We start from the raw sequence: 24,831 nt of genomic DNA on the forward strand, positions 1-24,831 counted from the left end.
CACGGGGAGCAGACGGAAGTCCCTGGAGCCCGAGCTGTTGTGTTGTGCTCCTGGACCGGGCTGCAAACAAAGCCGGGGAAAAAGAAATTCCCATGGAGGAGAGCGACGGTGCGGGGGGGAGGAAACGGCTTCGAGTCAATGGGAATGTTCCCTGTTGGCAAAACGTAAACAGTTCCCCTCCGATGTTGACATAAGGCTGTACAGATTTCGGCCCCTGTTTGGCAACACGTGTGCGCCCCAGCGAGCCCCGAGCCCTCCAGCTCCCAGCGCGGGTTCCTCGGGGGTGCAGGCGGTGGCGTCCCCGGAGCACCAGGCATGGCCATGGGGGTCCTGCAGGGTCCCGTCCCCCTCCTGCCTTCCCACATCATCCTTTTGGCTCTCCCCTCCTGCCTCCTGTGCCCTCTGCAGGTTTTCTCTTCGGAATGAAACCCCCAAAGGTCCCCAAAAAGCCGCCTGGTTCGGAGCAGGGTGGCACCCAGCGGGAGCTGCGGGGTGCCGGGGCACGGGGAGGGGACGTCCCCGCTGGGAACGGGGACACGGGGGGACAAACGGAGCCCCCGCTTTGTCCAGCCTCTGTCACCGTGCGTGGGGGCTGTGGGAGCTCCCGTGCGGGTGGGACGTGGGGTACGGGGGTGTGTGGGGGTGTCCGCCGAGGCGCCCCGCAGTTCTTTGGGGGGTCTCAGCCCCCATCTCCTCTCCCCCCCTTCCCCAGGACTCCAGGCTGGGGCTGCCGGCGGTGTCACGCGTGGGTCCCCCCACGGGCCAGGGGGGTCCCAAGGGGAGGGGACGGGGCAGAGGGGCCGCCCCGGAGCCGGCTGCTGGCTGGCTGGGCTGCTGGCCCTCCTCCTCTTCCTCCCCCTCCTCCTCCATCCCTCCTCCTCCTCCTCCTCCTCCTCCTCCTCGCTCCCTCTCTCCGCCCGGCGCCGGGGCAGCTCCCAGCGGAGGCGCCGGGGACATGGAGCGGAGCTGAGCCGTGCACGGCGGCACCGGGGCCAGCACCAGCACCGGAGCCAGCACCAAAACCGGCACCAAAACCGGCACCGACACCAAAACCGGCACCGGCAGCGGCGGGGACCCGGGCGCAGCGCTGCAGCGCGGCGGAGCCGTGAGTGCAGCCGGGGCAGGGGCAGGGGGCACAGCCCCTGGGGTGGGGGGGGGACACACGGGCACACGGGCACGGTCCCGGGGCGCTGGGCACCGTCCCGAGTCGTGGTCCCCGGTCCCTGTTGGGTTGGGTTGGGGGGGGACCGCCTGGCAGGACCCCCCCACCCCTCCTCCTCCTCCGCCACAACTCCCTGATTTTTTTGAAGCAGAAGGGGAAAAAAAGGAAAAGGGGGCTCCGGGGATTTCCCCGCACGGCCCCCTCCCCGCTGCCAAGTTCGGGGGCTGCAAACTCCCCTCTCAGAGCCGTGCGGGGGCGAGGGGGGAGCACGGCGGGGAAGGGGTTAAACCACGGAACCCCCTTTCTCCCCCCCCCACCCGGGCACGGGGCTGGCAGGCAAGGGGTTAACCCCTGGGCATCCCCCCCCCCGTGCTCGGTGTCACCCATCTGAAGCCCCCTCCCCAGGACCCCCCCGTCCCACCCCGCTTTCTCCTCCGGTTCCCCGGCGGGACGTGTCCCCACGTCCCCACGTCCCTGGGCGCACAGCTCCCGTCCCTGCTGCCCCCTGCTTTTTGGGGGGGTACAACGCCCCCCCCCAAGACACGGCACTGGGTTTGGGGAGGGGGTCAGCGCCCAGCTGGGCACAGACAGACGGACACCGGACAGGCGGACACCGCGCACCAAGCTGCAGGCAGGGCCCAGCACCGTGCCCCTGAAGGTCCCGCGGGGTTTAGGGGTTTGGGGCTGCTCAGAGGGCGTCGGTGACACGGCAGCACCGAGGGGGTGCAGGTTTGGGGGTGTCCCGTCCCCCCCCCCCCTTGTTCTGCAAGGGGATGGACGCGATGCTGCTGCGGTGCCGGAGGGGAACAGGGATTTTGGCCGTGTGGCACCATCGCTCCGGCCTCCCCTGCATCCCCACAGCACTGTTGGGGAAGAATTAGGAGTCCGGGCAGGAAAACTTGCCGGTGGTACCGCACACGGGTGGGTGTCGGTCCTACAAAGTGCCTCGACAAACCGCAGCAGCAGCAGCAGTGCCCCGCTGGGGAGCGGGGTGAGCGCCGCTGGCTGGGACCCCACGGAGGCTGGAGCTCGGCACCGAAATTGTGTCCTCCCCAGCAGCTGTGTCAGGTCCTGTCTGCACGCCGGAGCAGTGTTTTGGGGCTGTTCCGGGGAGATTTGGGTCGCTGGGGGCTGAGGGAGAGGAGCTGGTGTGGGCTGGGGGCGTGCTGCAGCTGCTGGGGTGGTGGAGAGGGCTGTGAAAGGGCTGCGGGGGTTTTGGGGTTTTCACCCCAATCTGGGGTAACCCCTCGGCTCAGGTAGCACCTGCAGCAGGACACGGCCCCTGCGTGGGGTCGGGGGAGTTAAACTTGGGCAAAGTTAGCGGTGGAAGAGACAAACAGAGAGGTGCATCCCCCGGGGAGCCATAAATGAGCGGTTTTCATACGAAATGCGCAAATAAATGCAAAGCTTTGCTTCTTTCCACCTCAGCCTAATGATTTCCAGTATTTTATGCAGGGTTTCTTTGCCAGAGAGGGATGCTACCCAGGAAAAATTACAGACCGTGGCTGCGTATTGTTCAAGTCTCAGTTACATCTTGTGAGGTACCTTCAGCACGGAAAACACTTGACTTCCAAAGCAAATCTGGAGTAATAGATTTTAGGAGTGAAAAAGGACCATTAGCTCAGCTAATGTGATTTTCTCCATAGCACAGACCAGATAATATCACTCAGTTACTCTTCTATTGAGCCAATAACTCGCGTTTGTAATTCATGCAATTTCCTTTTAGTTCAATTTAATTTTGTGCAGAATCCATTCTGTTGACACTGATACAGTGTATTTATTTTTTTTTTATTATTATTTTTTTTTTATTTTTTTGAAAGCCGGCGATTTCAGAGGCTTTGTGTTAAAAATAGCTGCTGTCCTTTGACAAACGTGGGCAGGCTAAAGGCAGTTTTCGAAATCGGCTGCGAGCGACGGGTTCGCAGCAGCATCCAGCTCCCTCCTCGCTGCCCTCCTGCTCAGCCCCCGGCTGCAGAGCGGGCGCTGGGGCGCGGGGCGCACGCCTGGGCTCCCCCCTGGCATCACTTTTGGCCTCATGTGCAGGAGGAGAAGTCCCTGCCGAGCAGCGAAATAGGTAGGAGAGGAGATCAGAAACTTTTACAGATTTATTATCCCTCGCTAAATGTATTTTCTGGAGGAAGGTGCTTTGGGTTGGGACTGCTGGGCACGGTTTTCCTCTCCGAAGCAAAGCGCTGTCATTCCTCTTACCTCCAGCATGCCTGCTCTCTGCTTGCTTATTTTTATTTCTTTTTTACCCTTTCCAAATTGGAGCACCCAAATCTTCCTCTGGACAGCCCTGGGAGCAAAGTTTGTTCCGGCCAGGGGCTGGGGGAGGCAAGATGTCCTGGGGGGAATAGCTGGGCTTTTTGTCTCCCTGCCGAAATGTCCGGGGAGCTGTGCCCGAGCTGTGCCCTGGCATGCGAGTCGGAGCAAGGATGGGGCAGATCGTAAACTTGTTATTTGCTGGAGGGGATTTAATCCATCCACGGGACACAGAGGAAGGGCTCTGCGCTCAGTGCGAGGCACCCAGCCGCAGCGGCACGGTAAATCTAGCCTTTCAGTGGGTTTATTTTTGTATTTGTTACTTGCTGGGGGGCTCCTGGGGCGCACACCCGAGCCTGCAGCTCTCACTGCCCTTTGCCTTCCTGGAACTCAGCCTCGCTGGGGCCAGGCACCGCCACCGAGGCTGCAAAGAGGTCGGGGATGGGAGGCTCTGGGAGCTGGCAGCGCGCTGCAGGGCACATTTTGCACCCCCAAGGTGAGCGCGTTGGGGCGACGCAGGGCTCGGAGCCCCCGCGGCTGCAGGTGGGCTGGTGAGGGCAAGGACACGGGGCTGGGCTGCATCCCGTGGACGAAGCATCCTCGGGGCTGCGGGGTTTGAAGTTTGCTGGCGAGCTCGTGGGGTGGCTCGGAGCATCCCCACAACGAGGGTGGTCTGCAGGGTGTGGGACCTTCGCTGTGCCGTGGGTGCCGGGTCACCCGAGCTGGCCCCATCTCGTCTCCGCCATCCCTCCCGTTCTCTGCCTTGGGACTGAACCCAGCAACCTTGGAAGGGTTTTGGGGCTGTTCTCGGCCACCCTCGGGGCTTTGACCCTGCACACCACGGGGACCTGAGGGCTTGGGGACCGGTGGCCCGTGGCCGCCTGCTGTCCCGCGTGAGCCCGGCTTTGTGTGGCCGCTGCGAAGCCGCGCTCCGGCTTGCTCCAGCTCCATCCCATTGTAAGCACGGCGCGGTTTTGTGTCGGGCCGGCTTTGTGTGTGCTCGGGTGAGTGCAGAAAGCAGCCGGGCTTTTTTTTTTTTTTTATCACCGGAGGGCCAACCTGCAGCAGGCAGAGCAGCAGCGGCGGCCGATGGTGCGGGCGCGCTGTCAGCGCGGCTCCGCTCTCTGCTTTTACGCCCTGAAAGTTCCTCAGCCGGGCTAATAAAACGCGTCGTGTTTATTTTTCCTTTTTTAAAAATAATAATAATAATTGGAAAAAAAACAAAAACAAAAACAAAAATCCACTCACGGGCAGGGCAGTTGCTCCCTACAGCTCTGGACAACGCCGTGGAGGAAGCCCGCTGGCCTCTTTTGTTCTCCTCTGGTGCGGCCGTGCTGCTGAGCGTGGCATCGCTACAAGCTGCGAACTATTGATGAAAGATGTTTGTTTCGTTTTCCCTCTGCTAGAAAACACCCACGGGCCGAAGCTGCCCGGTTTTGTGCGTCTGACAGCAGCTGGGGCTGGCCGAGGGGCTGGCGGGGGACTTGTGCTTGCCGGAGACGTGGTGGCCCCGGGGTCGGGCGGTCCCTGCCTGGGGGTCCGTGGAGCCCTGACCAGGCAGCGCCGGGCTGTCCCGAGCTCTGCTTGTTTGTTTTTCACCAGCTTTGGAGGTTTGGGTTTCATTGTGCTGCGGGGAGGAAGACTTGGGATGCTTAAAAAGTTTTACGTGATGCATCACCAGTTTCCACCCAGTTTTAGCCCAGTAAAAACCAGACGAAAGGGAAATAAATTCGGGCGGCTTGTGACAGTCCTGCTGGGGAAAAATCTCGGTGCCTTTACCCCGTCCTGTGCCTTTTGGAGACTGTCTTCAGGAGCCAAATCTGGTCGTGCCCCGTACCCCCAGAGCTCCTCGGCGCGAGAAACGCGTGAGTTCGTCCAGCGCTGCTGCCTCCAGCAGGAGGAAAGTTGGCGGGGCCAAAGGCATCGACTTTGGGAACATTTTCCGTGGCTTGGAAGCCCTCCCCGCCTCCCTCCCACTCCGCCACGCCGTCCCCACCTGCTCCAGGACCATATGTCCCAAGCTGGAAGCGCTCCAGCCCCGAAACAAGGGCCTTTGGTCTGCCCAGTCCCACCAGTTTGGCACCGGTGGGGGAGAGGAGAGGCTGAGGAGGTGCAGGGGGCACCTCTGGCTGGCGTCGGAGATGCCCCAGCTGCTCAGACAGGGCAGTAAAAAAAAATAAAATAATAAATGAGCAGGGGAGGCAGCGGCTTGACCTGGCTTCCACAAGGCTTTTGTGCGAGTCGGCCCGAGCACACGCTTGGAGGGGAGCAGGGCACGGGGACACTGCCAAAACGTCCGTGTCCCCTTCGCCTCCAAGCACAGCACCAGCACCTTGGAGCCAGGACAGGTTTGCAGCCGCTTTTAGCTAAAAATGTGGCAGTTTTGAGGGAGAAAGCCGCTGCTGCGGGTGTTACGCTGCCCTCCCCGCCGCCTCGTCCCGCTCCCTTTGCGGCCCTTCCCCTGCAGAATGCCGCCCGGGAGATGGCTCCGAAATGTTTGAAATTCTGCCTCGCCATAATTTAATGCTCCATTACCAGCCAGGCCCGCTGCGGGCATGTGACCGTTATAAAAGATGCAGCCTGGTGGCTGCAGAGCCCGGGCAGCCTCCCCCCCGGCTGCCTTATCAGAGAAAAACAAGATAAGGGGCTCATCATTAGGGCAGCCCTGTGCGCACTCAGTGGTCCCGGCCAAAATCTGCTGGCCCGAGTTATTTTTTTTTAATTCTGGGTGGCGAAGGTGGCCGATGGCAGTTCGGGGTGTGCTGGGAGGAGAGGGTCAGGCTGTAAATGAAACACAAGGAGAATTAAAAGAACGTGGGGTAGCAGGGAGCCCAGAGCGGGGGTGTTTGATCCTCTCTGCCCTCGTGAAATGGGGTTATTGTGGTCTGGGAGTCTGGGAAGAAATAGGAACAGGTCGGGAGGAGCACCTGGAGGCACTGGCAGCCTCTCCGGCACCGCGGTGACAGCAGCCAGCCTGTCCCACCGATGGGGCCCTCGTCGTCTTCCTCTTTTCTCCTGGGTGGGTGCTGGTGGTGCAGGGTGGCTCCGTTTTACGGCCTCGTTCAGGGAAATAGCAGAAAAAGCAGAAAAAGCAGAAAATAAAGCAGAGGTAGGTGGTGGCAGTGTGCTGGGTTGCAGTGGGCACGCAGAGCCCGGGCTGCTGCTGGGCTCCACGCTCAGCCCCTGCTGTGCCAGAGACACGTCCCTGGTCCTGGGCAACCCCTGTCCCTCCTGGCGTTGTCCCACGGCTGGCAGGGGGCTTTGTCCCCGCTGTCCCGTGCGGGGTGAGCATGAGAGCAGCAGGGGTGGCAGCACTGGCCCTTAGTGCTGGGCTGCATGGGGCTGGAGAGGAGAAAAAGTGCGGAGAGGAGAGAAAAGGGGACAGGACAGGACAGGACAGGACAGGACCATGGGCTGAAAAACATCTGGGAAAGCACCGGGCGCACAGCTCGTCCCCAGCATCCTGAGGTCTCCAGAAACTGGGGACGGGGCAGGGCTGGGACAAATCCCACAGGGCAGGGTGATGGTGGCTATGGGATGGAGCTGGTGGCTATGGGATGGAGCGGGTCCGGTGTGAGCTGGGCAGGGGGGAGCCACCTCCTGCAGCCCCTCTCCACCTGCCAGGAGCTGCTGGAGCCGGGGTTGGGGAATTTAGCGAGGCCCTGCCCCGGCCCAGGGCGGCAGCCGCCTGCCCGCCCGTCGGGGAACGGTCGGGGAATGCCAGAGCCCGGCTTATCTTTTGTCTGGAACAATAGAGGGCTCGGCCCTATTGTTCTACCTTGCACGCCCAGCCGGAAAGCGAGTCCCCTGGGGCAGGGGCTGCACAGGAGCTGCCTCTGGGGCTGCTCGGCGTGGGGGGGGTTTTGCTGGCAGAGCGGACACGGACACGGACACGGACACGGACATGGACATCGCCATCCCCACGGGCTCGGCAGGTGAATTCCCCAGTGGCTGAAGGAGCTTTCCTGCTCAGTTTTTTCACTGTGATACAGGCTCTGGGGAAGGGATGCCCGGAGCTGGAGGGGTAGCATGAGGGTGGCCCCCGGGGGACCCAGCCGTAGCTGCGTGGCACAAACACAGCAGGGCAGTGTTTGCCCCTCTCCGAGGCTCCTGGGCTGCGATTTGGGTGTCTGGGTGCAATCCCTGCAGTATCTGGCCTTCCCGTGCCCAGCGGCAGCGCTCTCAGCTCCAGCTGGCAGCGCTAAAAACCCCTTCCCCAGCCTCCTGAGCTGCACCCCCTGCAAAAAAAAAACAGCATGTGTGTGTGTGCACGGAGCAAATGTGGGCTCCCAGCCCCGCTAAGCCGTGCAGGAGCCAGCCGGGACGAGGCACGTGGAGCCAGGGGCTGCCAAAACCCCTTGCAGGCTGGGGGACCCGAGGGGAATTGGGGACACAGCGAGGCGCGGGGGGACAGGTGCCAGCGGGGCTGCGCGGCCACAAAGAGCCCCTTGTGGGCTGCGGGACACGGGGGTGGCTGGGGGCAATCGGACACCCCCTCGCCACAGGGCAGAGCCGCCTGCTGCTCGCCGCAGAGTCTCTGCTCTCCCCTTCGCTGCATTTTGTTTTTTTTTGTTGTTGTGCGCTGAAAATAATCCTGGCGGGGCAGGGAGGGCTCGTCCCCAAATCTCTCTGCCGTGACCAGGATTTCGTGGGCTTTATCTCCTCCGGGGAGAGGGGTGAGGCGCGAACCCGGCTGGGTGGGGTGGTCTCGGTTTGTGGGGTGGTGGCTGCTGGAGCCCTTTAGCCGGTGCCCCCACCCCACCGCCCCGGCAGCTCGCTCGTCTCCGTGCTGGTTGTGGAGCTCTGCAGGCTCAGAAGCGATGAGCTGGGACCGGGAGCTGCCCCGGTGTTAATTTGGGGATGTTTTAACCCATGCCAGAAAAGCTTCCAAAAAAAAAAACATGCTTGGGGTGGGTGAGCGGGGAGGGAAGGAGGCGGTAGAAATGCGAGGCTGGGAGGCATCGGCCGGATCCCTGCACCCCGGCAGAGGAGGTTTCATGGAGGTGTGAGCCCAGTCCCCATCCTCATCCCTGTCCCCATCCCTCCAGGCTTCCCTGCCCGCCTTGATGACACTTTGCAAGCTGGGGACAGCCCCAGTGCTCGGCCGGGTCTGCCCCATGAGCTGTCCCCTTCTCTTCCCCAGCGCCGTGCTCGGGGTGAGTTCCCTGGGCACAGGGGATGCCGCACGGCCCCTCTGTAAAGGACCCCAGCAGCTGCAGCAGGATGGGGGCGAGCTGAAGCAATTATAGCAACATTTTTGGGGCATGAACCAGCCCTTCTGATTTCTCTCTTGCACTGAGCCCCTGTGTCGTGAGCCCCGTTGCTGCTGCCGGAGGCACCCGGAGCAGCGTGGGGACGAGCTCCCCGCCGAGTCCTTACCACGGGGGCCTGAATCCACCCCGTAAATCGGAGTAACAGCATCTGAGCGACCCTGGCTGCTGCTAATAAGGGAGAGAAGCAGGGCTGAAAGCATTTTCCTCGGGGGTCTTCATCCTGACCCGGCCAGCCGTGACTGCTGAGCTCTGAACCACGGCGGGGTCGGGGCTTGGGTCGCTGACAGCGAGGGTGCGATGGTTTGGGGGGGTCTCTGGCCGTGGCACCGACAACTCCTGTCACGCCAGGAAAAATCTGTTGTCCAAATGTCAAACAGCCCCAGCAGCTGGGAGGTGGTGGCAGCCCCTGCCCCGAGCCCGGGCAGCAGCTGGGGAGGGCGAGGTGGCCTCGGTGGCCAAGGGAGCCAGCACGGCTCGGGCTCAGGGACCCGTTTGCTGCAGTTACAAAGCCACAGGAGGTGAAACCGAAGGTTTCCGGCTTGCTGCAGGCTGCTGGGTTTTGGGGAGCAGGCAGAAGCGTGCGAACATGGGGGTTTTGTCTTCGGTGCCACCTTTGAGTAGCCCCCAAGCTCCTTTGGGTGCTCACGTGTGAGCCTGGCTCATGTGGGAAGCACGGGGGCAACCAGACCCCCCCCCAGAGGGAATTCCCCTCCAAACCTGGGGGCAGCTGGAAAAAATGACACGGATGGAAGGTGGAAAATGGCACGAGAAGGTCAGCAAGGGTTGAGAGAGGGGGGTGCATCGTGCTCCGTGCCATGCCCGGGGACCCTTGGTCCTAAAGTGCCCGGGCACGCAGCTCTGGTGCGGGGTGAGCCGAGCGCCTTGGGGTAAGAGCCGGAGAGGAAAAGGGTCAAACGTCCTCGCCCCTCCAGCGAGCGATAGGAAAGTATTGTTTAGGAACAAGTCGAGTCAAACGTGCCCCGTGCTCTGCCTGGAAATGCTGAGTGAGTGAAATTGCACAAAACGTGCACCGAGATCGGGCCCCTCGATAAGCCCCAGGGCCGCGCCTGGGTGCGGAGAGGCTGCGAAGGAAAGGAGGGCGACGGCGCTCGCCGCGCGGTGCCGGGTGAGTTGGCCTCGGCCTTCGCCTCCTGGCTCTGCTCCCCTTACGGGAAGGGTTCCTTCATTTGCCTTTTTCCCCCCTTTTTCTTGAATTTCTTTCCCATAATGGATTGTTCGCTTCAGATCGATTGCCTTGGGAGAGGTGGCGGCTGAGCAGGCTGCTGGCTGTATCGATGGGGAGGGGGAGGCAGGGGGATTTATGGGGTCCTGGGTCTGGGGGAGGTGCTGAGGACCTCAGCAGGGTCCTCTGCCCTGTGGGATGCTGTTGTTGGGGCCGTGGACCTGATCCTGCCAGCCCTGCAGGTGCCTCGTGTGCGGGCTTGGTGCTGCGGGCCAGGTTTGCTGCTGCTTCCTCCACCAGCAAGCATTCTGCGAAGGAGGAGGCGTGTTTAAAAATTATTTCTGGTGTAGAAAAAAAAGTAAAGAAAGGGTAAATACACGTTCTTCAAAGTTCCTCTCTCCTCCTGTTTCCCCTGCATCTTGCTAACATGCTTCGATATCGCTATCTCCTGGGCTTGTGATAAAGGGGAAGAAAGGAAGGGGGTCTTGGAAAATATTACGGTTGCAGGGCTTATGTTTTCCCCTGGAGGATTTAGACCTGCAGGGGAGGTTTTGTTTTTTTTTTTTGTTTTGTTTTTTTTTTTTTTTTCTTGTAGCCCTTCAGAGGAAAGCACTGCTCTCAAAGCCCTGTGAGCGAGAGCGCTTTGAGTGCCGCTGCGTGCAAAAGCGCCGCTGCGCCGAGCCGCGTGGCTTCCCGCCGGCGTTGTGCAGGGTGCAGAGCTCTGCGAAGGCTCAGGAGGGGCTGCTCCCCCCCTGGTTGGCCTCATCTGCAGCCAGCAGCCCCCCTCGGAGCCCTCCTTGCTCCCCAGGACCGGGTTGCAGCGGGTCCCCCCCCTGGTGCCACCGGTTGTCCCCTTCTGGTCCCCCTGCTGCGGGGCGCGGCGCTAGCTAAAGCCATTTTCACGCCGACCTGGGTGAGAAACGCATCCAGCTACAGAGCCGAGGCTGGTGCGCGAGCCTTTCCTTATTGATACCAGAAGGAAAAATAAAAAACAACAACAAAAACCCCGCGGACTGTCTCGTCCCAGGGCCAGGAAGCGGGGATGACCGGCGCGCTCCCCTGCCCATCACGTGGCAGCCGCTGGGACTGTTCCCCGCGCCCGCTTCCCCCTGGGCTTCGCAGGGCTTTAAATAATTCCAGCGCGACGGAGTTTCCTCCGCTTCCCTGATGAGATCACTCCCCGCCTCATAAATCTCGCGGCCAGGAAGTTCCACCTGATGTGCAGCTTAATTTTTCCCCTACTTAAACCCATCCCGTCACTCGTCTCGCCAAGGGAAAAATCTGTTTGGGCCGGAGCTGCGAAGGTGGTGGACCCGTGCCAGTTTACACCCCGAGCCGGCTCCGGCCACCTCTTTTTTTTTTTTGATTTTCTCCTTTTTTTTCAGCTTGGGTGCTGCTCTCTGGGGTGCAGTGGGATGTGGTGGGCTCTGTCGGCCGGGCTCGCGGGAGGCTGCGTCCCTGCGTGGTGCTGAGCGCCGGGCAAACCCCACGGCAGGAGCCGGCTGCTTCCATCTCCGGGGTGAAAACATGCAGGAAAATAACACGTGCTGCTCGCTGGGCTTCGCCTCCTGCTGTGGCAGCCTCGGGGTTGTTCTTATTCCTTATTTTGAAGCTTTTCTTTAAAATATAGCTTCACAGCAGTGCAGCTGAGGGCGGGCAGAGCATGAGTCCGGCTGTTGCATCCGTAGGGTAAGTGCTGGTAAATCAGATGTGATTTAATTCCCCCTGGGCCAGCACTCTGGGGCTCTCTGCTTGCTGTCGGATGGGGGTGGACATGGGGAGGAGGGGGCAAAGGATGGCAGAGGGGGGGTCCCAGCAAGGCCCTGGTGCTGGGAGGCAGCACGGGGAGGGAGCAGCTGAGTAAGACAGGAAGGCACCGTGCCGTGATGCGTCCCTCGGCCCTTTCATAAGAAACCAGAGCCAGGTGGTAAAAGAAACCTCAGAAGCCCTACAAAAGCAGCACCAAGTGCACGCTGGAAATTGTTAGTAAGAGGGGGGGGCATCGGGAGGAGGGGGGAGCGGCGCAGTTCAAACCTGCACGGGCTGGACCAGATGGGCTCCGGCATCTGGAGGGCGCACGCGGCGCCTGGAAATTGCCATTTTCAGGCAGGTTTTTGCTTTCCCCTTCCCACAAGAGCAGGGTTCCCGTGGAAGGACTCCGTCTGCTGCTGCTCGCAGGCGCCGTGCACAACCCAGGCCCTTCTCCTCCTTGCATGATGTAGATCCATTCTGCCAAGCCCCCCAGATCCTTTCCTTCCCCTCTGCCATGCCCCCAGATTAATTTTTTTTCTCCATCGTGCTTGTGCGGATCCTTAAGTGAATTTAGCAATTAACACGTTTATCCCCTCCCTCCCCAAGTTTTGCAGGACTGCTTAGATTTCCCCGACCATCCGAAGGGCTCCCCGGCCGGCATGCATCAGCGAGACGAGCATTTCGTTAGCAGTCCTAGCTGCGGCCCAGAGGCCTTTGGAGAAGGTCGGGTTTGGGGACAGAATGACGAAATGCTGCTCGAGCTGCTGGTAATCGCTTTAGGGGCAAGAGACAGGCTGTAAGAGGAGCCGGGCGTTTCTACTTTCCATTTCAGTGATGGAGAATTGGTGCTGCCCCCACAGAGGAGGCCGTGCCGGAGCTGTGACGATGCGAGCCCCAAAAGCGAAGGGGAAAAATCCTTCCCCTGTGGGGCACCAGTCCCGGCCCCGTGGGATCGGGGCCAGAAGGGAGCTGGGTGCCGGGGGGGCACAGGTGCCCCTGGCCGGGGGTTTCCGTGACGCTGACGCTGTCCCCATTGTGTCACCGCTTCGCCCCGACGTTTCCGGAGGCCGTTATCCTCCCCAGTGGTGACGTTGCCTTCGAGGAGCTGCTGGAGGCCGGACAAAGCGCCGCCTGTTTTGCTTGAGCAGTGGGAATCCCAAGCGATTTGCCCGTGAGCCCCCAAGGCTTTGCCAGGACGGAGCCCCAGGGCTTTCCAAACTCGCCCTTCTTGGCACCGATTTGGTGTTTTTTTCCAGCAAGCCGAGTTCTCGGCAGCTTTCTGGGAAAAAGGCCGGGGCTTTCCGCGGGCATGCCGGGGGCAGGTGAGGTGTTAGAGAGGATGTGCAGAGCTCGGGCTCGCCCAAATGCAGCACGTTTCCGCTGCTGCAGCACCTCGGTTTTTGGGGCAGGATGGGTGCGAGCTGGGGACCGCGCGCCCTGCGAGCGCCGCTGCTGCTCGGTGTCCCCCGGACACGTGGCTGTCACGTGGCGGTGGCGTTTCTGCTGCTGGATAAGCTCGGCATCCGGATGTCTTCTGGGCTTAAATCCTGCTTTTTCAGTTAACGCCGGGGGTCCGGCACTTTCTTTTCGCTGAGCGGTTCTGGGTGGCGATCCTCAGGATCTGTGCAGGGCTCTGTGCGAGAGCCCCAGCGCCGGTTCCTGCGGCTGCCTGGCTGCGAGCCATGCAGGCTGCGCTTCCCAGCTCCGCCGTGTCCCCACCGGTGTCCCCAAAGGTCACCGTTTCCTCCCGCTAGTGACAGCATGGTGGTGGGGACAGCAGGTAGGCTTTAAGGCCAGGGTCTGGAGCCTGATGGCAATCCCTCGTGAGCCCCCCCAGCATCAGGAAGGTGAGATGCGAAGCCACAACCCCGCTCTTTGTCACCCACAGATGCCCCTCTCCCATCAGCTGCTGCCTGCTGTCCCCTCTGTGGGCAGGAGCCCACCGGGGGGACGTGCCACATCCCCAAAAAGTGGCAACCCCGTGAACTTCCCAGCCAGGGGCCTTCACCTCGGCCACCCCCGCGGGCACGGCGCGGCCCCGGCAGGAGGAAGCCATCCGTTCTTTTATGTGCGAAGGCACGCTGGGCGGAAAGGCTTGGAAAGGGCCCCGAAAGGACATTCCAAGTCTGGCAGGAAAGCGGCCCGCTCGTCTGGCAGGAGACGGGCTATTGTCTGTGCCGGTGGCCGGAGGGATTCCTTGGGCCTGTGTGGAAGGAGAAAACCTGTGCGTGTTTTTTTTTTTTCTCTGCCCTCTCCCCAGGGGGTGCTAGGGGCACAAGCGTGGTGGTGCTGATGCGTGGCTCCTGCCCGTGGTGCCTTCACGCCGGCCTCGCTCTCGGTGTCCCCTCAGGTTTTTGCGCTTGGCCACGCTTTGTGCTTTCTCCCTGGCTGGGGAGGGATGTCTGAACTGATAATTTTCTGCTGTAATTGTGTAGAAAGAGGAAAAGATAAAAAAAAAACAAAACAACATGACAGCCTCTCAGCTCTCCTGGCCTACGTGATGGGGCCAGGAATAAGAGCTGGGCAGCCCAACTCGCCCCGTCAAACATTGGGGTGGGAGCAGCCCCGGGGCGAGCAGGGGTGCAGGACCCAGCCAGCTCCTGCGCTCAGCCTCTCTCCTGGGACACGAGGAGGTGGAATTGCCCAGATGGGATCTCCTGTGCGCCGAAATGGGATCTTCTACCTCGTGCTGCAGCAGCTCAGGGGACTTTGTGTGCTTGTGGCTTTCCGCCCCCCCCCCTCTGCACTCGCTGGTGTTTTTACAAGAGTTTGGGTTTCACCGAGCCTCAGCGTGTGCGCCCCAGCCCTGCCGAGCTGCAGGCAGCCGCCCTGCGAGCAGAAACCCTCCGTACCCATCCCGCAGCACACACTGCTGCCTTTTTCCTCCATTTGTGCGACTGGGACGACAAACCCACAGGCAGGAGAGGCTCTGGAGGCCAGGGGGGGTCAGCAGGAGGCACGCACTGATCCCCAACCACGGTGCCAGGCTGCTGCCGGCTCTGCCCCTGCCCCTTGGAGCCGTTTTGTGAGCCGCAGGCGGGGCAGATAGGATCAGCCTGCAGCCAGGAAGGGTGGCACGGCACACGGGGAGAATTGCAGGACGTGCCATTGAGGGGTGCTAACGGGGCAGGAAAGCAGCAGGGCAGCGGGCTGTCGCCATCCCGAGGTGGCAGCCCCTTGGGCTGGAGGTTTAGGTGGCACAGAGCAGCTGGGGCCTCTCGGAGGGGAGGTAAACGGGTGGTGCTTGCAGGGGATGGACGATTTAGGGCTTTGGTGGTCGTAATAAGCCCTCCTCGTGCTGCCCAAAGGCTCCTGGGGACACCTTATCCCCCCGCCGTGGGCTGGTGGCACTCGTTTGGTGCGAATCCTGCCTGCGCTCTGCCTCCCCAGGCGGGCACTTCATCCGCGCGCAGCTCCCCTCCGCCCTTCATTAATCGGGGAACATTAAAGGTGAAGAGCTGTTCCATGAAGACGTGTTCCCGGTGCCAAGCCAATTGTCCCCGTCCCTATTGTCTGCGCAACAGAGGAGCTCTTGAGCCGAGCACCTGAGCCTGCCGGCGCAGGCCTGGTACAGAGCGAGCCTGTAACAAGAGAACTGTGCGCTTTTCTCCTTTTTCTTCTCATTTTTTTTCTCTCTCTATATATATATATTTTTTTTTCTGTTCAGCAAACCGTACAATAAACCCACAAGGAGGCCCCTTTCAGCAGCCCCCTATTAAAGCACCAGCCCCGTTTTAAGAGTGGACTTCCAGTGGCCCCATGGGTTAAGGACCACAGGGGGGTGACCTGCTGGAGGAGGGGGATTTGGTAGGAGATGCGGTCCGGGAGGGGAGAGCAGGGGCAGGAAGGTGAGGAGCGGGGTTTTTGCCTTTCAAGACAGGCTGGAGGAAGGTGCAGGGGTACCCTCAGTGGTTTTTTTTGCTTCCCCGTGCTGGGTTCAGGTGGTTGCTGTTGCTGCTCCCCCAGCTCCGCTCCGTGCACGTGGAGCTGCGCTCAGCGCCCAGCCAAACTCTGTCTTTATTCCCGTCTTTATTCCCGCATCTTCCCCAAATTATAAAACCACCCGAGGCAACGAGCGCCGTGCTTCGGTGCCTCGGTTTCCCCACGGGCCACATCCAGCCCCTTGCTGCTCTCCCAGCTCCGGCTCGGTGGGCGCAGCACCCGCAGCCACAGGGCACGGCTTCCCGCTGGCTCCCCGCCATCCCCGTTTTGGTGCCAAAAGCGCCCTTTTCCTCCCCGGCCGAGGCGTGCCGAGGGCACACGGGGTGTGTTTTTATTCCGGCGAGGCCGGGAGGGACGGGACATGCAGGGTGGCAGTGCCGGGGGTCCCCTCCTGGCCGCCCCCCGAGGTGGGCTGGGGGCAGGAAGGGGCGACGCGGGCGGTGCTGCAGGATGCGGGCAGATCCCGTGCGATGCCGGGGCCGGGAGGAAGCCCACGAGCCCGGCGAGCGCAATGATTTGTTCGGAGAAGGGCAGGGAACTGAGATTAAAAAAAGCCCTGCTAAGATCAGAAACTCTGGCGCGCACAGTGCCCCATTGTTGAGCTGTCACACTTCCCTTTACTTTATTGCTTTTGTCCAACACCCCATTGTTCCACTTCCTTTTGTCCCCTATTCAGAGCCCTGGCTTTTCATTACCCAGCCGGCCTTGTTGTTTTCGTTTCTTTTGTTTGAAGTTCCTGAGAGGAAGGTTTTATTTTCAGCGGGTTGATTAATTCGCAGCTTGAGCTGCCCTTTGTTTGTTGTGTCACCGCTGCCCCCGAGTCGGGCAGCCGGCTTCGGCCCCTAGCCCATTTTAGGGGGGCCCCGAGATGCTGGGGGGCAGGCGTGAGTCCCTGGAGGCTGCAGCAGGTTTTTGGGGTCCCTGCTGTAGGGTGCAGACCCCCCAGCACACTGTAGTCCCTGTGGCCCCTGCGGTCCTGCACCCTCCAGCCTGGCCCCCGGTGGCGCAAACACTGTCCTTCATGGCCCCCTTTCCCCTTTATTCCTCCCTGATTTGTGAGCCTGGGGAGGGCGATGTCTGAGCCTGGGGAGGGCGATGTTTGCTGCCAGTCCGTGCAGCCTGAGGGCTGGTGGCCCAGGAGGGGAAATCCCCCACAGGGAGCACCGCAGTCGGGCTCTTCCCCTCGCCCCCCGTGCAATCCCGTTGCCGTCCCGGCTTGTCCAATTTGGGAATTTGGCCTCTGCCACCCGGCACTGTCTGACCCCATGGAAAAGGCTGGCCGTGGTGATGCTCGGTGTCCCCCCCCGGGTCACTTCAGAGCCCTGTGGTACCCAACCAAGGGCTGGGAGCCCCGATATGGTCATGAAAACCCCGCAGAACAGCGAGGGCGCAGCTTCACCGACACCCCTGCGAACCATCGGCACGGCGCACCCAGCTACGGGGCAGGGCTGGGCGAAGGGGTGCCCTCTGCTTTGGGGTGGGGGGGAGCAGAGGGACCCCACCACCCCGCTGACGGCCCCGTTGGCCCCGCAGGATGTCCATGAGGAGCCCCGTTTCTCCCCACCTGGAGCTCGATGGGGCGGGCAGCATGGTGAACTGCAGCATCAAGACGGAGGAGAAGAAGGAGGGCGGCTACGAGTCTCCGCCGGGGGCTGCCCCCAGCGCCGAGCCCCGTCCCAGTGACCCCCCGGGACCACCACCGAGGGAGGGCACGGACCCCCAGGCCCTGCCACAGGTGGGTCCCACGGCTGTCACCCCCCCCTCCAGCCCCCTGGTCCTGGCCTTGACCGAGCCCGGGTCCCACCGTGCTGGCAGCGCGCTGCATCCCGCCCCGGGCAGACGGGGGTTGTTGTTTCCCCGAGCTTTTATTTCTCATCCTGAGGAAATGAGGCTGCAACCTGAGGCTCCCCCAGGCTTTCTGGCCGCTGCCGATGCTCTCGGGTCAGCCCTGGGATTTGCCTTTGGCCTGCAGCCCTCCGTGGCCTCCTGCACACCTCCTCCGCACGGTCACCCTCTCATTTTCCCATTTCAGTTGCTCTCGGGCATCCTCTCCCCCTGTCTCATAGCCCTCCCGGGCCCAGAGGAGCAGGGCAGCCTAAATAATTAGCAACAACCTCCTGCAAACGCGTCCTGGATGCAGGAGGAGCGGAGATGCTCTCCAGCAGGGCTGCTCCCCAGGGGACGGGGATGTGCCGCAGGGTCCCGTGGTCCCGTAGCCAGCCTGCTGGGGCTGGCTCCGAGCATCCCACCGGCTCAGCACCGCCTGCCCGGAGCCCCGTGGATGTCCCCGTCCATGGGAGCCTCCTCCAGGTGACCCCGTGTGCGTTGCAGGAGTCCCATTCGCCCGCCAGCGATGCGCTGGAGCCCCGGCGCTCGGCCTTCGAGCCGGCTGTCAGCAGCCAGGAGAAGCTGGACTTCAACAAGAACCTAAAAGAGGGTAAGAAAGGCTCCTGTGATTTACCCCCCGGATGATTTCAGAAAGATTTAGGATGGGAATCGCCATCCCATGCTGTGCTCACGTGGCTCTCCTCCCCTCCTCTCTCCTGCCTCCCTGTGTGCCCGCCGCTGGGGACAGTGATGCCAACCATCGAGAAATTGCTGTCCAGCGACTGGAAGGAGCGGCTGCTGGGCCGAAACGCTGCCGAGACCAAAGAAGTGAAGGGTGAGGTCCCCTCCCTGCCTCCTCGGTGCCCACGGGGCCGGCAGCTTTGTGTCCCCCCCCCGCCCCGCCAGCGGGTGCGCGCGCAGCTTTGTGCGTTTTGGTGTTTCGTAACCAAAAAGTTCACTTGATTTTTTTGGGGGAGGAGGGTTCCTGGTAAAAGCTTGTTCTGAGGACACATAGGGATGGTAGAGCACATCACATCGGGGTCTGTAAACATCCCATGCACAGCCCCCTGGCCACCCTTCGCCCACCTGATGCTGCTCACCCCCTTCCCAAGCCCCCTGACCCGCAGCCTCGCGGCTCCTTCCCTGGCGCAGGAACCCAGGAGAGCCTGGCGGAGAAGGAGCTGCAGCTCCTCGTCATGATCAACCAGCTGTCCACGCTGCGGGACCAGCTCCTGACGGCGCACTCGGAGCAGAAGAACATGGCTGCGATGCTCTTCGAGAAGCAGCAGCAGCAGATGGAGCTGGCGAGGCAGCAGCAGGAGCAGGTGGGCTCGGGCACCCCCCCGGCCGTGGGGGCTGTCCCGTCGGGGATGGCTTTGGTGTCCTCTGGACACAGGAACGGGACCAAGGGGACGAGGAGCAGGGGCAGGGGCGCCCTAGAAGTGATGGGGAGGTGGCTTTGGCGTCGGGGGCTGAAGGGTTTTGGTGTCTGCCCAGAAAATACCCCAATTTCCATGCCCATCCCAAGGCTTCCTATTGTGCTCCTCGCTACCAGGAGGCTCGGTCGTAGCTGTCCGTCCTCCTTCTGCCTGCTGAGGACGGCAGCCAAAGGAGGTCCTCATCATCGTGTGCCCTTCCTGACTGCTCTCTCCTCTCTCTGTGAACATCACTTTATTCCTCAGCAGTGGCCCAAACGGTGCTACAAGTGCGGGGCTGACACCCCTGCCACATGGGGTGTGGGTGACACGGTCCCTTCCCAGCCTATTTCTCACCTCGTGCCTGTCGAGGTGACTTGGGGACAGCTCAGCTAGCACCCTACCCACCCACAGCAGCCCACGGGGACCTCTGCAGCCTCTCCTTTGCTGGTGTAGGGCAGCTCGTGGCCCGCTGGGGCTCGGGGCTCCCTGCTCCCACGGCTCAGCCCCGCTGTCTCCCTCCTGCCAGATCGCGAAGCAGCAGCAGCAGCTCATCCAGCAGCAGCACAAAATCAACCTGCTGCAGCAACAGATCCAGGTAAAGGCGGGGATCACCCCGCTGTCACCCCGCGGGGACAGCCCGAGGGGACGTCGCGCACGGGGAGGGGGTCACCCGGCCTCTCCGCTCCTCTCCCCCTCTTCCCTCCAGCAGGTCAACATGCCGTACGTCATGATCCCCGCCTTCACCCCCAGCCACCAGCCTCTCCCCGTGACGCAGGACCCCCAGATAGCGCTGCCCATCCAGCCCATCCCCTGCAAACCAGGTGAGCGGGGTCCCCCGGGGCGCGGGGGGGGGCACCCTGCGGGGTGGCCTCGTCCCCCGACGCCTCCGTCTCTGCTCCCCGCAGTGGATTACCCCGTGCAGCTGCTGCACAGCCCCCCTCCTCCCACGCTGAAGAGACCCGGCGGCTCGAGCCACCTCCAGATGCAGGTAACAGCCCCAAAGCATCCGTAAACCCCCCCCAAAAAAAACCCCGCAGCTGGGGGGCCGTGGGCAGCGCATCACCCTGCCTGCCCTCCTCCGCCGCAGGAGACCTCGCAGCCGCTGAACCTGACGGCCAAACCCAAAGGCTCCGAGCTCCCCAGTGCCTCCAGCTCGCCCAGTTTGAAGATGAGCAGCTGCCAATCCCTCACGCCGAGCCACGGGGCCACGAGGGAGCTGCAGACCAGCCCGTCCAACCTGCCTCTGGGTGGGTTCCCAAAAGCCTTCGTCCATCCTGGGCACCTCCTAGGTGCAGGAGACCTCTCTGCTCCCTGGGGTCCCACCTTGCTGCGGTGGGCAGCACCCACCCTGCGGCTCCGTGCGACCCCACAGGCAGCTCCTGTTGGGTTTGCGAGGGCAGGATGGGTGCCGCGGGGGTTTTGGGGTGCTGATGCTGACGGGTGCTCTCCGGGTTTTGCCACCAGGCTTCCTGGGCGAAGGCGATGCCATCACCAAAGCCATCCAGGATGCGCGGCAGCTGCTGCACGGCCACGGCGGGGCCATGGAGGGCGCGCTCAGCCACCCCTACCGCAAGGTGAGCCAGGTCCAAATCCGCCTTTTCTCACCCCAATCGGTCTCCGTACGTGGCGTAACATCCCTGAGCCCCCTCCCCGCAGGATCACGTCGGCCTGGACGCCTCCCCGGTGAAGGAGCGGCTGGAGGAGGCCCCCGCGCACCGCCTGGACGAGGCTCTGCTCAGCTGCGAGATGGACGGTAGGGCAGGGGGGCACGCAGCAGGTCCCGGGGGGGGGGGACACACCACCCCATTCCCCTCACCCCCCCACCCTGATCCGGCCCCTGCTTTGCCTCGCAGGCTCGCGGCACTTCCCCGAGTCCAGGAACAACAACCACATCAAGCGGCCCATGAACGCCTTCATGGTGTGGGCGAAGGATGAGAGGAGGAAGATCCTGCAAGCCTTCCCCGACATGCACAACTCCAGCATCAGCAAGATCCTGGGTGAGTGCCCCGTGGCCGCTCCCCTTGGGTGGGCAGCCCCGGGCTGTGGTTTGGGGGTGAAACGAGGAGCGAAACCTCCTCCTGGCGTTTGGTGCAGCTGTGGGGACAAGGTCTTAAAAATGCCAAGAGGGACGGGGGGAGGTTTTTCGGGAGGCGCTGCGTGGCAGGGACGAGGAGGGGCCCTGACCTGCTGCATTTGGCCACCCCGTGGTCCCTGGGTGCTGCTCACACCGGGGGGGTCCTGGGTGATCACCCCATGGGTGACCACCACCTGCTGGCCCTACAGAGCACCGGCAGGGTCCTGTGGGGCAAATCCTTCCTCTGCCTGATGGTGCCCTGGACAATTCTGGAGCCCGGCACCGCGTTTTTGCCACCCTCTCCAACCGGCCTCCACCTGAGCGCAGCATCTGCTCTTTTTCCCCCCTCCATCCTCCCCACTCCCTGCACCCCGAGGTGCTCCTCACCCCTCGGGGATGCTGCTCCGGCACTCGGCACCCTCGTGGTGCCTGTAGCAGCAGCATCCTCATCCCGCCACGTCCCAGCCCCGCGACCCCGGTGGCCCTGCGGCAGCTCGCTGCCTCTCCAGCCCTTCCCCGCGGCCGTTTCGCCCCAGCCTCCGGCTATTAAAAGCGAGCGGTGCGGTCTCCAGCGAGCCCGTCCCAAGGGCCAAGCCGAGCGTGGGGCGGCGCGGCGCGGCCCCGCTGTGGGTTCACCTCCAGCGCACGCACCTCGCTCCGCCGCCGGCTCGTTTTAGCAGCTCCGCTCGTTAAAGAAGAAACGAAACAACCGCCAGGCTTTTCCCTTTGAGGGAACGTGCGGGCAGGATCTGCTCGCAACCGCCGGGGACCGGGGGGGGAGTCTGGGAGCGGGTGCTCTGTGGTGTGCTGGTTGCTCTCACGCTCGATGTCCGTGGCTTTAAATAACCGGCGCTGGTTTGGTTTTTTTTTTTTGTTTTTTTTTTTTTTTTTTGCCTGGCAGCCGCTCGCGGGTGCAAATTTAGCAGGTGAATACCTGCAGGCGAGCGGTGCTCACCCGGATCGGGGGGGTTTTGGTTCCTGCGTGCTCTCCGGCACGGTTGCTCCTGAAAAAGTGGGCTCGGCACGAAGGGCTGGGCAGGTGGAGGAGGCCTGAGCAAGGTGGACGTGGGGCGTGCACGCCTCCCTGCTGCGCTTTCCCTGGGGTGCCCGGCTCGTGGTGATGCTCCCCGGGGAGCTGGGCTGGGCTGGGGGGCGAAGGAGACCCAAGGGAGGGATGGGGAGGCCCAAAGAGGATTTTAGGGCATGGGGTCTGTGGAAATGTCCGGCCCAAAGGCCTGCTCGGAGCCCTGCTGACTCCACAGGCAGATGAGGATGCTCAGGGCTGTGCGCTGTTGACCCTGAGCATCTCCACGGCTGGAGATCCCACACCCCGCTGGGACCTCGTCCCAGGGCTGCACCGCTCCCAGTGGGCTGAATCCTTTCCCCGTGGCCCGCTGTGATTCCCCTTGTGGCTGCTGCCTCTCGTCCTCCACCGTGCACCTGCAGAAAGAGCTGAGCTCGCTCTCCCCCGCGCCCCCTTGGCGCGGTGGAAGCCGCAGCCGCAGCCCCTGCGCCTCGCCTGAGCCATCCCAGCTCCTGCTCCCTGGTGGCCACCGCTGCAATGCTCCCACCGTGCCCGTCTCTCCCCAGCCCTGGACACAAATCCAGCTTCAGACCTCGGTGCGGCACCGAGGGGGCTGATCCTGTCCCTCCCCAGCCTGGCCCCGGCCAGCACCCTTTGTGCCGTGCCCCCCGCTTTGCTCTCCTGCCTCGGGTGCTGGCGGAGATGACAATAAAGGTCAGCCAGCAGGGGAACTGGAGTCACACGCTGGCACAGCCTATTTTAGCTGCAGCACCTGCTCGCCCTACCTTGGAGAGGGGAGAGAGGCGAAAGTTGTGGCCGGAGAGGTGCCGGGAAGGTCAGGGCTGGGGACCCGCTCCTGGCACTGCCACCTGCGGCACGGGGCCCCCATGGGTGCCATCAGCCCCGGCTCCCATCTCACCCGGGGCAGCCGCATCTCCCCAGGTCCCCACGGTTTGGGGCCGCGTCCCGCTGCCCTGTGCGAATCCAGGTGTGTGCAGCAAAAGGGGAACGTGCACGAGCACAACTGCCACGGGAGCGTGCGCGCTGGGCTCATTGCAGCAGGCTGGGGGAGCCGCGGCACGGCAGGAGCAAACCGTGCGCCCCCCAACCCCTTTCTGCCCAGGTTCCCGCTGGAAATCCATGACGAACCAGGAGAAGCAGCCCTACTACGAGGAGCAGGCCCGGCTGAGCCGGCAGCACCTGGAGAAATACCCCGACTACAAGTACAAGCCCCGGCCCAAGCGCACGTGCATCGTGGAGGGGAAGCGGCTGCGCGTGGGCGAGTACAAGGCGCTGATGCGCAACCGGCGGCAGGACGCACGGCAGGGCTACTTGATAGGGTAACGTGATAGGGTGGGGGCAGAAAGGGGGCTCGTGCGCCCCCCCCCCCCCTCCCCAAACCCAGCAGCTGACTGCATCCCCCCTCCTCCCCTGTCCCGCAGGCCGCAGGGCAGCCAGATGCCCCCCGCCTCCTCGGACGTGCTGTACCCGCGGGCGGTGGGCATGCAGCTGACGCCCCCCCTGATGGAGCACTACCTGCCCCGCAGCGTGGACCCCAACATGCCCGTCATCGTCAACACGCGCAGCCTCAAGGAAGGCGACGGTGGCGGTGGCGGCGGCGGCGGTGGCGGCGGGGGCGACGACGGGCACTCGGTGGCCGACGGCGAGATGTACCGCTACAGCGAGGACGAGGACTCGGAGGGCGAGGACAAGAGCGACGGCGAGCTGGTGGTGCTGACGGACTGAGTTTGGGGCTGGGTTGGGGGGCAGGTGGGGCGTTTTGGGGGGGGGTGCCGCGCTGGGGAGGTGATGGAGAAGCGAGGCAGGCTGCTGGGTGTTTGGCTACGTGGCCGTGCCGCCCCCCAACGCGCACGGGGTGGCTGCTGTGGGTGCCACCGAGCTGTCCACCCCCCTGCACCCCCCCGGGAGGGGATGGGGATGTGGGAAAAGCTCCCGAGCATCACTCAGCCCTCCACCCCGGCACCACAGGGACCCTTGCCGAGAGCCTCACCCGCGGCACCCGCCAGCCCCCCAGGACACGGGATGGGGCCACGCTCAGCAGAGCCCCCCCCCCAGCCCCGCTGCGTCTCCCTCCCGGCCCTCGGAGCCTGCCAGTGAATTCCCACGGAGCCAATTTTAGCTCTCGCCTGGCCGGAGCACGAGCCAAGGTCTCTGAGGAGCCCTTTATGCTCCCGGCAGCCCTGGCCCACTTTGTAAATAAAGCGGGGGCTGTTCCCCACCCCCCCCCTGCGCCGCTGCACCGGCCCCCCCGGCAGACCCTGGGTACATGCCGTGATGCTGGGGTGCATCCCCGGGGGGGGGTAGGGGGGGTTCCTCTTGCCCCAGGTTGGTGAGCTGCACCCGTGACCTGAGAGAAAAACGGATTTAAAAAAAAAAGGAAAGTAAAAGAAAAAAAAAAAGGAAGGAAAGGAAAATTAAAAAAAAAAAGAAGAAAAGGAAAATAAAAAAATAAATAAATAAAAGGAAAAATTAAAAGATAAAAGGAAAAAAATTTAAAAGGAAAATTTAAAAAAAAAAAAAAACAGAAGGAAAATTTAAAAAAAAAAAAGAAAAAAAAAGGAAAAAATTAGGAAAAGGAAAATTAAAAAAAATCAGAGGAAAAATTAAAAACCCGACAATTTAAAAAAAATATATAAAAGGGAACATTTTTAAAAAAGAAAGAAAATGATAAAAAAAAAATAATAACAAAATACGACCTGGCTGCAGCCAGCACCCCCCCAAGGGCCGGCGGGGGGGGCGCAGGGCCGGGCGCGGTGCCCGTGCTCCGCCGTGTGGCCGCCGCCGGGGCTGCGGGCTCCGTGCGCCCCCCCCGGGGGGGGGTCCTGCCTCCTCGCCCCCCCCTCCTGCCTCCTTCCCCTTGTCAGAGCTTTATTTATTCCCCCTCCCCGGGCTG

General features: G+C 62.5%; 1 protein-coding gene across 2 annotated transcripts; it reads left to right on the top strand.

The window, feature by feature from the left end:
- The first annotated feature begins 951 nt into the window (after positions 1 to 951).
- SOX13 (SRY-box transcription factor 13) lies at positions 952 to 24,823 on the top strand. 2 transcript variants are annotated; one of them, XM_082778199.1, is made up of 14 exons: positions 952 to 1,105; positions 17,108 to 17,309; positions 17,906 to 18,011; positions 18,150 to 18,236; positions 18,554 to 18,726; positions 19,346 to 19,414; positions 19,526 to 19,640; positions 19,725 to 19,807; positions 19,907 to 20,066; positions 20,284 to 20,393; positions 20,476 to 20,572; positions 20,673 to 20,816; positions 23,041 to 23,257; positions 23,360 to 24,823. In XM_082778199.1, the coding sequence occupies exons 2-14, from the start codon at positions 17,109 to 17,111 to the stop codon at positions 23,661 to 23,663; spliced, it is 1,866 nt and encodes a 621-aa protein (XP_082634325.1). In that variant the 5' UTR covers positions 952 to 1,105; position 17,108; the 3' UTR covers positions 23,664 to 24,823. The 2 variants fall into 2 exon arrangements, with proteins under 2 accessions (XP_082634325.1, XP_082634326.1); XM_082778200.1 differs by having other exon boundaries at positions 19,529 to 19,640.
- Positions 24,824 to 24,831: the final 8 nt, after the last annotated feature.

The sequence above is a fragment of the Aythya marila genome (genome assembly GCF_965140915.1).
Source record: "Aythya marila genome assembly, chromosome: 24".
Taxonomy (NCBI): domain Eukaryota; kingdom Metazoa; phylum Chordata; class Aves; order Anseriformes; family Anatidae; genus Aythya; species Aythya marila.